The sequence below is a fragment of the Saccostrea echinata genome, unplaced genomic scaffold, assembly GCF_033153115.1.
Source record: "Saccostrea echinata isolate AGI-Se365-2 ecotype Australia unplaced genomic scaffold, CSIRO_AGI_Sech_v1 ptg000020l, whole genome shotgun sequence".
Classification (NCBI taxonomy): Eukaryota; Metazoa; Mollusca; class Bivalvia; order Ostreida; family Ostreidae; genus Saccostrea; species Saccostrea echinata.
The window spans coordinates 1,503,456-1,516,546 of NW_026889769.1; the positions used below are offsets into that span (position 1 = coordinate 1,503,456).

At 33.7% G+C, this 13,091-nt stretch overlaps 1 protein-coding gene across 4 annotated transcripts in view; it reads left to right on the forward strand.

Annotated features, from left to right (window-relative positions):
• The first annotated feature begins 1,267 nt into the window (after nt 1-1,267).
• LOC133189882 (rho GTPase-activating protein 5-like) overlaps nt 1,268-13,091 on the forward strand; it is a 33,621-nt gene continuing 21,797 nt past the window's right edge. For 3 of the 4 annotated variants that reach the window (XM_061325285.1, XM_061325286.1, XM_061325287.1), the window contains exons 1-10: nt 1,269-1,971; nt 6,246-6,924; nt 7,404-7,628; nt 8,802-9,107; nt 9,394-9,552; nt 9,984-10,089; nt 11,027-11,150; nt 11,325-11,520; nt 11,981-12,112; nt 12,677-12,955. In XM_061325285.1, the coding sequence (XP_061181269.1) occupies nt 1,569-1,971; nt 6,246-6,924; nt 7,404-7,628; nt 8,802-9,107; nt 9,394-9,552; nt 9,984-10,089; nt 11,027-11,150; nt 11,325-11,520; nt 11,981-12,112; nt 12,677-12,955 (2,609 nt within the window). In that variant the 5' untranslated portion in view covers nt 1,269-1,568. Of the gene's footprint in view, nt 1,972-6,245; nt 6,925-7,403; nt 7,629-8,801; nt 9,108-9,393; nt 9,553-9,983; nt 10,090-11,026; nt 11,151-11,324; nt 11,521-11,980; nt 12,113-12,676; nt 12,956-13,091 lie in introns of all 4 variants that reach the window. The other variant, XM_061325288.1, reaches the window with a different exon arrangement.

The window sequence follows — 13,091 nt, forward strand, 5'->3', positions numbered from 1 at the left end:
ATTTTGGTATCGTCTCTGCGTTTCATACTGTCAATATTTGCTCTGTGCTGTCTGTAAATAACCTTCTATACACACACTGAATGTAGCGATGACTCATCAATTTACTACAGATAGGGAAACCTCGTCAGTTATACTTAGTAACAGCTTACTTAAAATCATAAACCTGTTCAAAGCTGCCACTGGTGTTCTGGTAATTTTAGCCCATTGTTGTATAAGGGTGAGTTGATTTGGTCAGAGATTAGATTTTACTCATTCAGTGTTTTATGATTGTTTATAAATCTAACCAAAGATATCTCCTGACTAAAGTTTCAGAGAGGCTTTGGGAAAGATACAGGCAAAGAATTTGAGATAAAAAAAATTTCTTCTCTTGGCAAGGTCATTGTATTGTGTTTGCATTTGCTGATGTCTTCAACATGTTTTGAATTGGTCTACCTTCATGTAGTTCAGATTTGTGGTAGAAAGTTAAATTTTTTCGGCTGACAAAGGGAGAGAATATTGGAAGAAGTCTTAAAAATGTTGCTGATGTAATCTTAAGTTATAAATATTTACTTGTGGGTGGAATCACATTGCATTGTTTTTTTTTCACACTTGATATCCATCAAAGTAAATGCTTAAATACAGACCTGTTTAAATGACACCCAGTATGTTTGAATTCTTCCCTGTTTTAAATATGATCTACAGGGCATTACAAGGTATTGAACCCATAAACTACACTTAAATTGAAACTTTGATTTTAGAAGTATCTCTCTTATTAAAATATTTTTAAAAATAAATAAAAAGTCTATTAATTTGTAATTTCTGTCTTCAAGTTACAGGTTAATCATGATACATGTGCTGTATTAATTGAAATTGATAATTTTTTATGACCATTTGTCATATTAAGTCATTATATAAAGTAAGCTCAAGTTACATCCATTTGATTATTTTCTGTCTTGCCTTAGACATACATAAAAACTTTGTAAATTTTACACATTTCTGGGCCTAATTAAAAACCCTGCACAGATTTTGATAAAATACCACTTAAAACTGTGATGATGGCTTATTTTGATATGCATTTTTATGTCTCAATATGTATCATCTAATTATGCATATCGGCCCTGGTTTTATTTCCGTTGATTTACAAATAATTCCAAAGTTTCCTGACAAATATTGGCAATTGTTTCTGGAGTGAGTAGAATATATACATTTATCTGTTCTATTTTAATTGAGTGAACTTTGATTTTTATTTTCTATTGTACAGATTGAAGAGGTCTTACGGAGGAGTGGGTGAAAGACTCGTCTTTTTTTTGATGTCACAGAATTAGATTCTTAGTTGGAAGTGAGTGATTTGAAGAAGAGAGAGTACAGTATTTGCGGTAATAAGTTTCAGGAAAGTAATACTTATATGATAAGTAGTAAGAAATCGTCTTCCTGATTGATTACATCAGTGATACAGAGGACAATGGCTAACGAAACAGACAAGGAATTATACCTCCTACACTTCGTAGATGAAACCTGACTATGTGTAGGAACATGGCAGATATGCCAGACAGACTTCGATAGCAGTTGTTCATGTGTGTGAATCGGGTATGGCAAAGAAAGCAGAAGATAGAACTTACAATGTCAGCGTTATTGGCCTGTCTGGGTCAGAGAGTGTGAAAGGGGCAGTAGGGGTGGGCAAGTCATGTCTGTGTAACCGTTTCATCAACGATGTGGCGGACAAATATCACACAGAACACATCTCCGTTCTCAGTCAGAGTGACTTCGCAGGGCGGGTGATCAACAATGACCACTTCCTGTACTGGGGAGAGACTACAAAAACCGACGAAGGGAACAACTTTACATTCCATGTCATAGAACAGACGGAATTCATCGACGATGTCTCCTTCCAAGTCTTCAAGACGGGTCGCACGGACAACTACTACAAGAGGAGTACGCAAAATAAAGTTCAGTCTGCGGAGAAATTGATGTACATCTGTAAAGATCAGCTGGGTAAGCCTACAACATCAAAGCATGTGTATATTTGGATGTATTTTTTCATTGTTCATTGATTTTCATTTTGTTGCATATTTGTGTATTTGCTTTTAAAAAGAAAATTAATTACAAATTTTTAACCTTGATTAAATCTTTCCTATAAGTGATTAAACTTTGTTTTGAAATGATGATACAGTATTTAACCTTGAATCATGTAAAAACCGACAGCAATTTCCTATACAGCAGGTACACATACATTTTAATAAAATACGCTATAGTACACATAAAAACCACACACTACTGATTTGATTAAGTTATTTGAACGTGGTCACAAAATAAAATATAAAGCACTTGTTAATGTCGCAAGCAAAATTTTTTAGCAATTGTCTGTTTTATATTCACAATTATTCAAAATTAATCACCAGTCGCAACCACAAATGGCTATAGCATTAGCTCTTTTGAGCCTGCCACTCAGAAGAACTAATACATCATGATTTTTTCCCCTTTAAATAATGATCTTTATCTTATGAAGACTGCAACAGGTGTTCTACTAATTTAGTAATCAAATTACAAATGTTGTAGATTAAAATTTGTTCAAGCTCTAAGGGACAAAAGGTCACTTTAAAGTTGACCAAAAATTATGTTTTTTTTTTAACTTTGATCTTTTACCTACTATAAGGACTAGGAACATCAAATCTTGTCAGTTGATGCATATTGAGACTTCCTGTCATGTTGACTCAAAAGAAGGTCACAGTGACCTACTTTTTAAAAGGGTTTCTTTTCAGTTTGATATTGATGCATATCTTGGACACTTTAAAGCATATGATCATCAAAACTTCTCAGTGATGAGTGTATGCATCATGGGCAATATTGCTTCTATCAAAGCTGGTAAATATTTTCTTTGGGGGGGGGGGGGGGTGATCCTACTAAAAAAAAAAAAGCAATGCTTAAACATTGAATTTTATGATAAATCCTTCCTATTTCTTTAACTGATTAAAAAGATTCAAAATGAATAGGCATCCATGCTTGTTTACTTTCAATGCATGGTGTCAGGTTAATTCAGACCTTGCTCATTTCAGACTATTTCATAAGGCCCCACAACTATAAATGTGATATTTTGTTTAAATGTTGATTTTATAGGTCTTGAAATTGTTTTTCATGTTGGAAGCCATTGATGCCTTTCAGGCTTTTGATTTTATGTCCTGTAATCAAAGATTCTGGGGTATATAGTTTTTGGTCTGGTCAGTCCTTGTCTGTTTGTCAAAATTTTAACCTTACTCGTAACTTTTGAACAGCACCAGGCCTTTAATATTTCACATGTATATTTCTTGTGAAGGCAAGACCTTTCTTTGGAAACCAACATTGTTGACCTCATGACCTTGACCTTTGAGTTTTAACTTATTTTTGATTACTTTAAACAACTTTAACTTTGGTCATAATTTCTGTATTGTTTACTTTAATAATATTTCACAAATATTTTTCTTGTGACATGACCTTTTTAGGTACCAATAATTTTGACCTCATGACCTTGACCTTGTAGTTTTATCTACTTAGCTGCTATTAGCTGCCATATGGGAGCATCTGTGTATCAAAACATCCCCTTTTTTAAGATCTTTAAGAAGTATGCCTATCATGATTGAATTGTGTAGTTCATGCTTCTTAAAATGTACATTTAAATGTTATTGTATAAAGCATGTTTATACGTGATACATAGCAGTATCTGTAATAATTTATCTCTTTTGCCATAAAATTATCTCAATGTGCTATTGTAATAGCTATATTCAGGAAATACTGAAATTATTTTATGGAAATATTGTATACAAAGGAATTTTGTTGAATGACTTCCCTGTTCCAACATGTCCAAAATTATGACATATGACATATTACTAACTATTCCATTTACAATTTGTAAATTTCCTAGAATATTGTCCAAGGTTTACATGATACAGCACTTGTATCAAATTGAATGTGAAAATATGAGCATATGAAGTTGTGAATTAAGCTAGCACTTTAATATATAGACTTTCATGCAAGTTAAGTGGTCTTTGAAATGAATGATTGCCAAATAGCACATCTGGTAAAATTTATCTTTTAAAAACTTCATTTTTAAAAGTAAGCAAAAAATTAGGATGATGTATAAAAAACACTTATCAAGGATACTAAAGCATTTAAAGTGTTGACAGCAGCTAGCTATTGACATCCCCTTGTAAAGGAGGCATTTGTATATTCCTTCCTTGTTAATATTATTAAATAGATAAATTTCTGAAGAATAATAAAGTAATGTTGGAGAAGTATTCTGATATTACGATAAGAGTCTCAGTAGCAGGCTTTTGGGAAATGATTCCAGAAATTGAGAAATTCTTTTGGAAAGTTATTTAGCAGGTATCATTTTGTAGCCCTGTACATGCTGACACAAGCACCATCAAATATAAATTCACACATACATGTAGGAGAGTTGTTCAGTAAAATCATGGACAAGTCTAGAATGAAGAATAATCAACGGTGCACCCTTAAATTTTCGCCACTCTTTACTATATTTTCATCAATATACGTAGCAAATTTTAAATAGACCTATACATGCCCAAGTAATTAAAATATGGGATTTTATGTAATGTGTATAGTTGTTCCTTACATTGCACAATTGATAATGTCAAAGTGTCTAAAGCAATGTAACATTTCATGTTTGCTTAAAAAAAGGTTGGATAAGTCCCACTTAAAATCTGGAATTTTACTGATGTCATACTTGAGTTCCCCTTTCATCCTTTATAAACAGACGTAGCAATCTCAAATGTTTTGTTGAAGATGCATACTTTTACTTTATTATACCCCCTGTTTTCAAGGGGGGGGGGGGGTGTATGGTGATGGGGTGTCCATCTGTCTGTTACACTTAAGGGTACCCATCTGTTATCTGCCATTCCTCCTATACCACCGATTAAAATTTAATGATACTTTCACAGAATCTATATTACAAAGTGCTGTTGACAGTTGTGCACCTATTTGATCAGACAGAAATTTGGGGTTTCCCATGGGAAAACATGGACTTTGCCCTCTTTCTAAGATATTGGGGGTATCTCTTAATGGCAACTCCTCCTATGTCACAGAATAAAATTTAGTGAAACTTTCACAGAATCTTTATTGCATAGTGCCATTGTGACCTCCTATTTACCATTTTGATCAGATAGGTATTTGGGGTTTCCCATAGCAAATGGACTTTTCCAGTATACTTGAAAAAAGGGGATACCCATTTTGTTAATGCAACTCCTTCTAAACCCATGAAAAAATTTCCATAGATCTTTCACAGAATCTCAATAACATACTGTCAAGAAATGCCCTTTGCCATTACACTCATAAAGGAGCTGGGGATATCATTTTGTGAGCTTAGTGCTCACAGTACCTCTAGTTTAAGGGCTAGTACAGTCTATATATGATCCTTAGTTGATTGCATGGTGCATTCATAAAGAGTTATGTTCTGTGCAGAGTGAAGGACATAGTGTTTTACACATGTGCAATATCTGTAATATTTTATGTTTTTGTTTACATATTTTATGCATAACTATTGTATTTCAGTGGAAAGTTTCAGTGGTAGGTGTTTTCCATTGTGATCACCATTGTCTCATTTTCAGCATCCTCTTGAAACTAGGCATAACAAAAATCTGTTTCCAAATTTCAAATACTTCCAAAATTCATTCAAAAAATCTTGTTCAGGGATTCTCTCCATTTTTATTTCATGGAATGTGGCATGTGTTTGAGTTCTAGACTCTACAAATTTTTTATTCAGTTGTGTGTTATGACAAATCTTGACTTCTATCAATAAAACAAAGAACTATATATTAGACTGATGTTGGGAGCACTCTTCTACATCTTTTAAAATCAACAATTCAGGACTGGCTAATTAATATCATTACACTGCTTGTTATTAGCATCCTTTTGGTGAACTCAAAAATTCTTCTTTTGTAAACTTCAAATCAATCATTGTTAAATCAAATTTCCCTTTTCAAATTTAAAAACTTGTTTTATATACTGAAAAATCATTTCTTTTCTATTCTTTTTTGAAATACACATTTGTAGTAATATATAAATTATGTATTTAGGAAAGTTCAAAAAAATTTAAATGATTAAAAGTTTCATAACAACAGAAAATTTTCCGTTTAATCTGAACACCTGAAGATATAGACAAGTGGTCTTATTCATCATGCAAAAATTCTATGTTTGATATTTCAATACAGAAATTAGCTGCCTTGGAAATCTACCACAATACTTTTCTTTTAAAATCATGCATATTTTTTTTTTAGGAATGGAAACAGACAGTGCATACGAACAGAAACTAATGCCTGATGGGAAACTGAACATAGATGGGTTCATTTGCTGTTTTGATGTTAGTAAGGTTCCTCAGAGGAGTGTGGAGCACCAAGTGGACTTTGTCATCCATCTCCTTAATGCGGCAGTGAAAACCAGAAAACCTGTTGTTCTGGTGACCACAAAGAATGATGATGCGGACAAGCGATACTTACTGGAAGTGCCCAAAATCGTAGCCAGAAAGGACTACAAGAATAACATTCCCATTGTTGAGACTTCTGCTCATAAAAATGTGAATGTGGAGCAAGCATTTTTAGTGCTGGCTCACATGATGGACAAAAACAAACGTCGACCAATCATTACCCCTTATATAGAGGCCTTTAAGCAACGCCAGGAGATTGAAGAAGTAGCAATTAATGCTTATAAAAATCTTTTACGTATTCATGTAACAGATCCAAAGGCGATCTTTAAATCATACCTTAGGAAGTTGGAAAGGGAACCTGATTTTAACCATTATGTTGAACTGTTAGGAACTGATAATGCTAAGAAATTGTTTCGTCAACATGCGAAACAGTTACGAGACGACCAGATCAGAAAGAGAGAGAAAATATTCTCTACAAGACTGCCTGATTTGATTCAGCGGTTTTTACCTGATTTAGAAACTATTGGAAACAGGTAACATACGTTTATTAATAAATAAATTACAGGTACTCATTTTAGTTTTACAGCAAAGTTAACCAGATCATATTCATGAATGAAAATTTTCCAAAATGATAACATAAACGGTACCTATTCTTTCAGTCAATTTCAATACAGAAGATCTGATGATATTGAACATTTTATGTTATAATTTTCTTACACACTATCCTATTTTGACATCAGTCAGAGATTCTGTTTACAGCAAAATTTCACCTTTGTACTTACAGTTAAAAACAGTTAAAAAATTTAACTTTAATTAAAGCATCTTGAATAAGGAAATAATAAAAGGGAGCTTGGAATTATGGATAACAAAACTATAGCAAATCATTAAAAAAAAAAAAAAATGGAAAAAAAAATTCAAAATTGTATATTTCAAAAGTAGAGTTTAAGGCAAAGAGGACTGAGCTGCTCATTTTTCTTGAGCACTAAAGGAAAAACTTGCTATTATTTTGTAGGTCATGGACTGCTTGTCAAAGGTATATCAAAGAACACAAAGATTTTAAACATTACTTTGTGGAGGTGTGTAATCCAGACGAGGGAGAGACCTGGAAGATGGTGCCGACCTTCATTGATGATTACAATGAGACCAGGACACCATTTGATGTCCTGAGTTCCCCTGAGGGGGAGGCTGTGTATCAAAGGCATCTCAAAGAACTGCAGGAGGCTCACAAGAAAATTCAGTAAGATCATAGCCAAGTTTTTTTCAGTAGACATATTCTATGATAAATATGATATGATTTGACAATTGGTGATCAAGTTACACATGTCGATGAGAATGTATAGGAAAAAGAATCTATTGATAAAGATCAAGAAGGGCTATAGATAGTTTTCGACGAGCCTGAATTAAGCAAGCAGGGCTCGACATTAACTTTTTTCCCTACTTGTCCATTCGGACAAGTGACCAAGACATTTACTTGTCCGAACTTCAACTTCACTTGTCTGAAAAATTTTCAATAAAGATCTAATACTGTTAACTGAAAAACTAAAAATAAAGTCCATTACATGTGCATGATGCTATTTATAAATACAACAAACACATAAAACAAAATTTTATCTAGACTTTCTGTCCTGACAACATAAATGCTGTCAACATAAAACAGAATCCAAACTTCTTCAGTTCCATGCCTTTGCAGTAGTATGCAATTAGTGAACTTCGATCCCAATCAAGTATAGTCAATTACATAGCAATCTATATCGGGATCGAAGTTCGTTTTTTATGTACTGTTTCCGTCTTAAAGTACCTGTAAATTTTCAACAGTCGTTCTTTCAAATATTTAGAGACTTACTTACAGAAAAATGCACTTGTCCAATCGGACAAGTGCCTAGCATGTCCGTATTTTTTTTCACTGGTACCGGACAAGCGGACAAGCGTTAATGTCGAGCCCTGGCAAGAGTTATTTCCCATTGGCCGCCATATTGGAGGTCCAACTAGTGAATTTTCCACTTTGAGCAACCAATTTTAAACTTGTATTGCAGTAATATAAGAGCTAAAATCTTTTAAATACTAAAATTAAAAATAAAAGGAAGCTTGAGTAAACATAAATTCATAAGAAAAATTGTGTTATCTTTATGCAATTGCCCAGTATGACAAGTTTAAATTGGTTGAATAATGAAGGAATTCAGGCTTGTATTCCTCCAACATGGCGACCAATGGGAAATAACTCTTGCTAAATTCAGGCCAGTCGAAAACTATCTATAGCAACTCCAAGTGAGCATTGTGGCTTGTGGGCAGTGTAAAAACAGGCACAGTTTATAGAGCTTTTGTTTTACCTAGTCCTGTTGTCCAAATCAGATTTATTTAAGACCTAGTAAATAATATTATCATGATGAAGAAAAAAAATTGTTTCTAACAGACTAAGGGAACAGTTCAAGAAGCTCTTGTCAGAGACACCTCAAGTAACCCCTGGGGCTACACTGGAAGAAACCTATCTCTTATTTGTGGGAAAAGACTGTTACATTGGGCTCTCCCAATTAGAGCGTGATGATGTGTTTGATGATTATCAAGAGGAACTTAAAGCCCAGGTCAAGCATGATTTTCAAGAGCTCCTCTGGGAACGGACTGAGACATTCATTCGACAGAGGATGCAGCCAAATTCCTCAGATAAAATCACTCAAGAAGATCTTACTCTCATCAAGGAGGATATCGAGAAGGATCCCAGGTAAAGCAGAGAACCAACAAGGGATTTTATACATTAAATTAAACAGTATTTGCCCCAATAAGAGCCCAGAGTACATAGAAAAATGGAAAAGGTTAAAAGGGTACATATTTGGTCATTGGCATATATCCTAAATTAATTGTAACATTGTTTGATTGAGTACTAATGGATAGTAAGCTTGAATATAAAAGCTTCACGTTCTTTGTAAAGTATTTTGATAAATTATTAGATAAAAGGGGTGGGTGGAGCTTAAAATTACATTTTTTAAGGGAGGTTTCTTCTCTTGCAGGTATCGTCGTTTGGACAAGATGGAGGATGAACGAGATGTGATTCTGATAAAACACCTGGGATTTCTGGAGATGCCCTCCAGTGACAGGTGTTACTACAAGGACCAGTGTGCCGAGACTCAAGTGCAATCAGTATTAGAGGTAGCTGCCAAGACAGTCAAGTGAGTAGGTCCTATCTGGGGAATAGGGATATTGTGTATTGTTTAAAGTCACATGTACATGTATGTACATGTACTTTTTCAATACTGTGTCATTATAACCAAATACAAAAAATGGATTTTTGCTTCAAAAAGAAAATATGACAGTTTGTAAAAGGCAATTTTTTCATATTTTAGGACAAATTCCTTGCAAAAATTATACCTTTTTCATTACCAGTTGTATTTAAAAAAAAAATGTGCAGCATTTATTGTGCAATGGTGCTTGAGTTTCATTTTGAAATTATTTTTCAAGAAACATGTCAATGGAAGCACAAACCAGATGCTGTGTTTTTGGGGATGTGAAACTCGGGAATTTGTAGAAAATAGATTATATGGTTTTAAGTGAATGTTGAAGGCATTTTGATTGTGATGACATTTGTCTTGGTTTTTTTCAGTCGTTCATCAAACAGAATATCTGCAGTGTCTGAGAAGGAATGCCCTCTTAATCTGGTTCTCTTAGGATGTGAGGGGTTGGCCACCAAACTGTTCAAGCAGATAAGGGTAAGCAGCTTTCATACTTTTAGATCTTGAAATTTTCTTTGTTGAATGTTTTTTTTTAAATAAGGCCATCCTTAAAAAATTGTTTGTTTGGAATTGCCACCTGGGAGGTTTCAGACCCAGGAGGGAGGGAGGGAGGGAAATTATTATTTTTTTTTTCAAAATTAAATTTAAATTAAAAATTTATGATAAAAATCTCAACAAGCAGTGAACACATTATTTTCTTTTTGTAAAGGGTACCTCCGAATCAACAAGGAACCCAGTTTTACTTAGATCCGACACTTATTTTAAGTGATTGGGTGGTAATTATGTGATAACAGACCAAGAATTGATTGAATAAAAAAAAAATCTTATTTTTGGTCAATAAAATTTTTCCAACAAACAATAATTTATTTTGGCCTAATTTGAATAATTTTGAGTTATATGAGATTTAGAAATAGATGATAAGATTACATGTATTAGTAAACACAGAGATATGATTTGGTTGATTGTTTAGGAATGTTACCATAAGTAATAGTCTGAATTATGTGTTAGTTTCAGAATATGTATCTGGCAATAGAAAAAGATTTGAATCACAGAGGTGGCCATTTTGTTTTGCACCTGTTGTTCAATCTAATTACAATGATCTCTGACCATTATCTTGTTCGCTCAATATTCATCAAACTTCATATAAAGACTGGGTACTATAGCCACATCAAATGATTTTTTTTTTTTTTGGATGATACATGTACATGTAGTTCAAACTGTGTAAAAAGATGGCTACATGATAGGTCAAAGGTTGCTTCAAGTTTTCTGCTATACCCACCTCAGTTGTTCAATCAATGTCCTAAGACTACCTTAGCTGATAGTCATCAAACTTTATACACACATTTAGTATTAAAACTGATTTACTGGGTAAGAGGGCATTTATTTTTACAAGTATTTTCTTTACTTTATTCAGGAGATGTTTGAACATGACCAGTTTCAATATAATGACACAATCTACAATGTGGACTATCGTCCAATTGAGGATGATGTTAGCTTAGAACAGAATGCTTTTCAAACTGCAGAATTTAAGCCAAATGGTAAGTCTAGGAGGGGCTCAGAAATATATAAAGTGTGTCATTTTGTGTATCTTCAGTGTCTGTCCAAAAAAAAAAAAATCGAATTTTTTCAATGGTAAAAAGTACATGTATACAATACGTATATTAATCTCAATTTGAGGAAATATTTTAACAATTGATGCAATTTTTTTCTAGGTTGTTTGTGTATGTATACATCTGAATCCTCGCTCAATTACATTGCTACAAGTTTAGAAACTGTTCTGACGGCTGATGTTCCTGAGGAAGAAAGCCTCCGAAATCTTCCCATTGTAATTATACATGGATATGATCCTCAGCTCTCAGAGAAGGATAGCCTGAAACTACAACAGAAAGGACAGGACCTAGCTAGAAAGTTAGTAGGCATATTGACCTGTCTGTCTTACATTCAGAATAAAAACAGAGGAACAGAAATTGTTAGTTAATGGGGCTCCATCCTTTCACCCTTTCACCTATTCAAACATGATGAATCATAGAATTACTGTATACTGGGTGATTTTTGCCCCTTGTTATTTTAGTCCTTTCACACATGTGAACAAGTTTGCCCCATTTAATTCACCCTGTCACAGTTCTGTTAAAGAAATTATAGTGTGTTCTATGTATTTGCCCAGTTTTAAATTCGCCCACCTGTGATTAGGGCGAAAGGGGCGAAAATTTCCCTGTAGGCCTATACAGTAAAGGATTACAAGGAAGGACACTATGAGAAAGTTCATAAAATTCCATTAGAATTGTCAGTCTGATTTGCATGCAATGCTACTTCATTTACAAACAAGCTGACCTAATTAATGTTTGTGTATATCTGATCTTTGTTTCAGGATGAATTGTGATTTTGTATACATTCCTGAGGACACCCCAGAAGATATGCTCCTAATTCAAGTGGAAGATGCTCTACTAGCTCTGGTTCGAACTACAAATGGATTCAACCTTCAGTTAGAACCCCAACTAAGGTAATGTGAATTCAGGCATTTTTTGAATTCCAGAATTTTCTATGAAATTAACAATGAAAATTATACTAGAGTCATTCTGTAGATGTATTTAAAATCTAACAAAATTACCAAATACATGGATATTTTTCATTTTTTGTGAAGAAAGTGTCCATGTAGATTTCCACACTTATGTGAAATTGCTACCAGAATAGAAAATCTAGTACAAAACTACTGCAAAAAAAATGAGGGTGGAATTTTATTTCCCTGATTGATCTCCATATTAGCAACATTTTATTTTATTGAAAAAATATGCAAAAATTGCAGTGCAGCTACCTAAAAACAGACACACACAGTCCCGAAAACCTTAATTTCAATTTTCTTTAGCCTAATATGAGAAGCTGTTTGCAGACTAAAAGCTTATAAACATGTACTTACATGCTTCGTACAAAAATCATGCATAGTTATATATCAACAATGTAATATGAAGCATTTATAAACCTATAGGAAAACATTTCCTTTTATTGCATAGCCTTTCATTAAAAAGGGGTTTAAATCATTATGAATACAGTGTATATATTTTTTTAGGATTGCCATGTGTATTATGTGTGGAGAAGACTTCCGGGTGGATATTCCAATAGGTCCGATCCTGAACAGTAGCGCCACCTATGTAGATGTAGAAACTGATCTCTCTGTTTCATTAGAACTAAATTTAGAAAGTGCTCCAGACTCTGGCAAACAAAAAGTGGAGGTTTGTGTGGGGGCGTACCATAATTTCATTACGAGGGTGTTTCGGGAGGAGGAGGAATTTCAAGGTTTTATTCTAGTCTACAGCCCAGTCCGACAGGCATCATTTGCTGCTATGAAGTAAGTGCTTGTCAGCAGGTGTAATCACTAGTTTAATGACATGTGCTAATTATGGCAGTCATGCTAAATTTACCTTCATTAGTAAAAATTCTTGTTTTTCCCCAAATAAACACCTTTAAAAACTATTTTAAAAGAT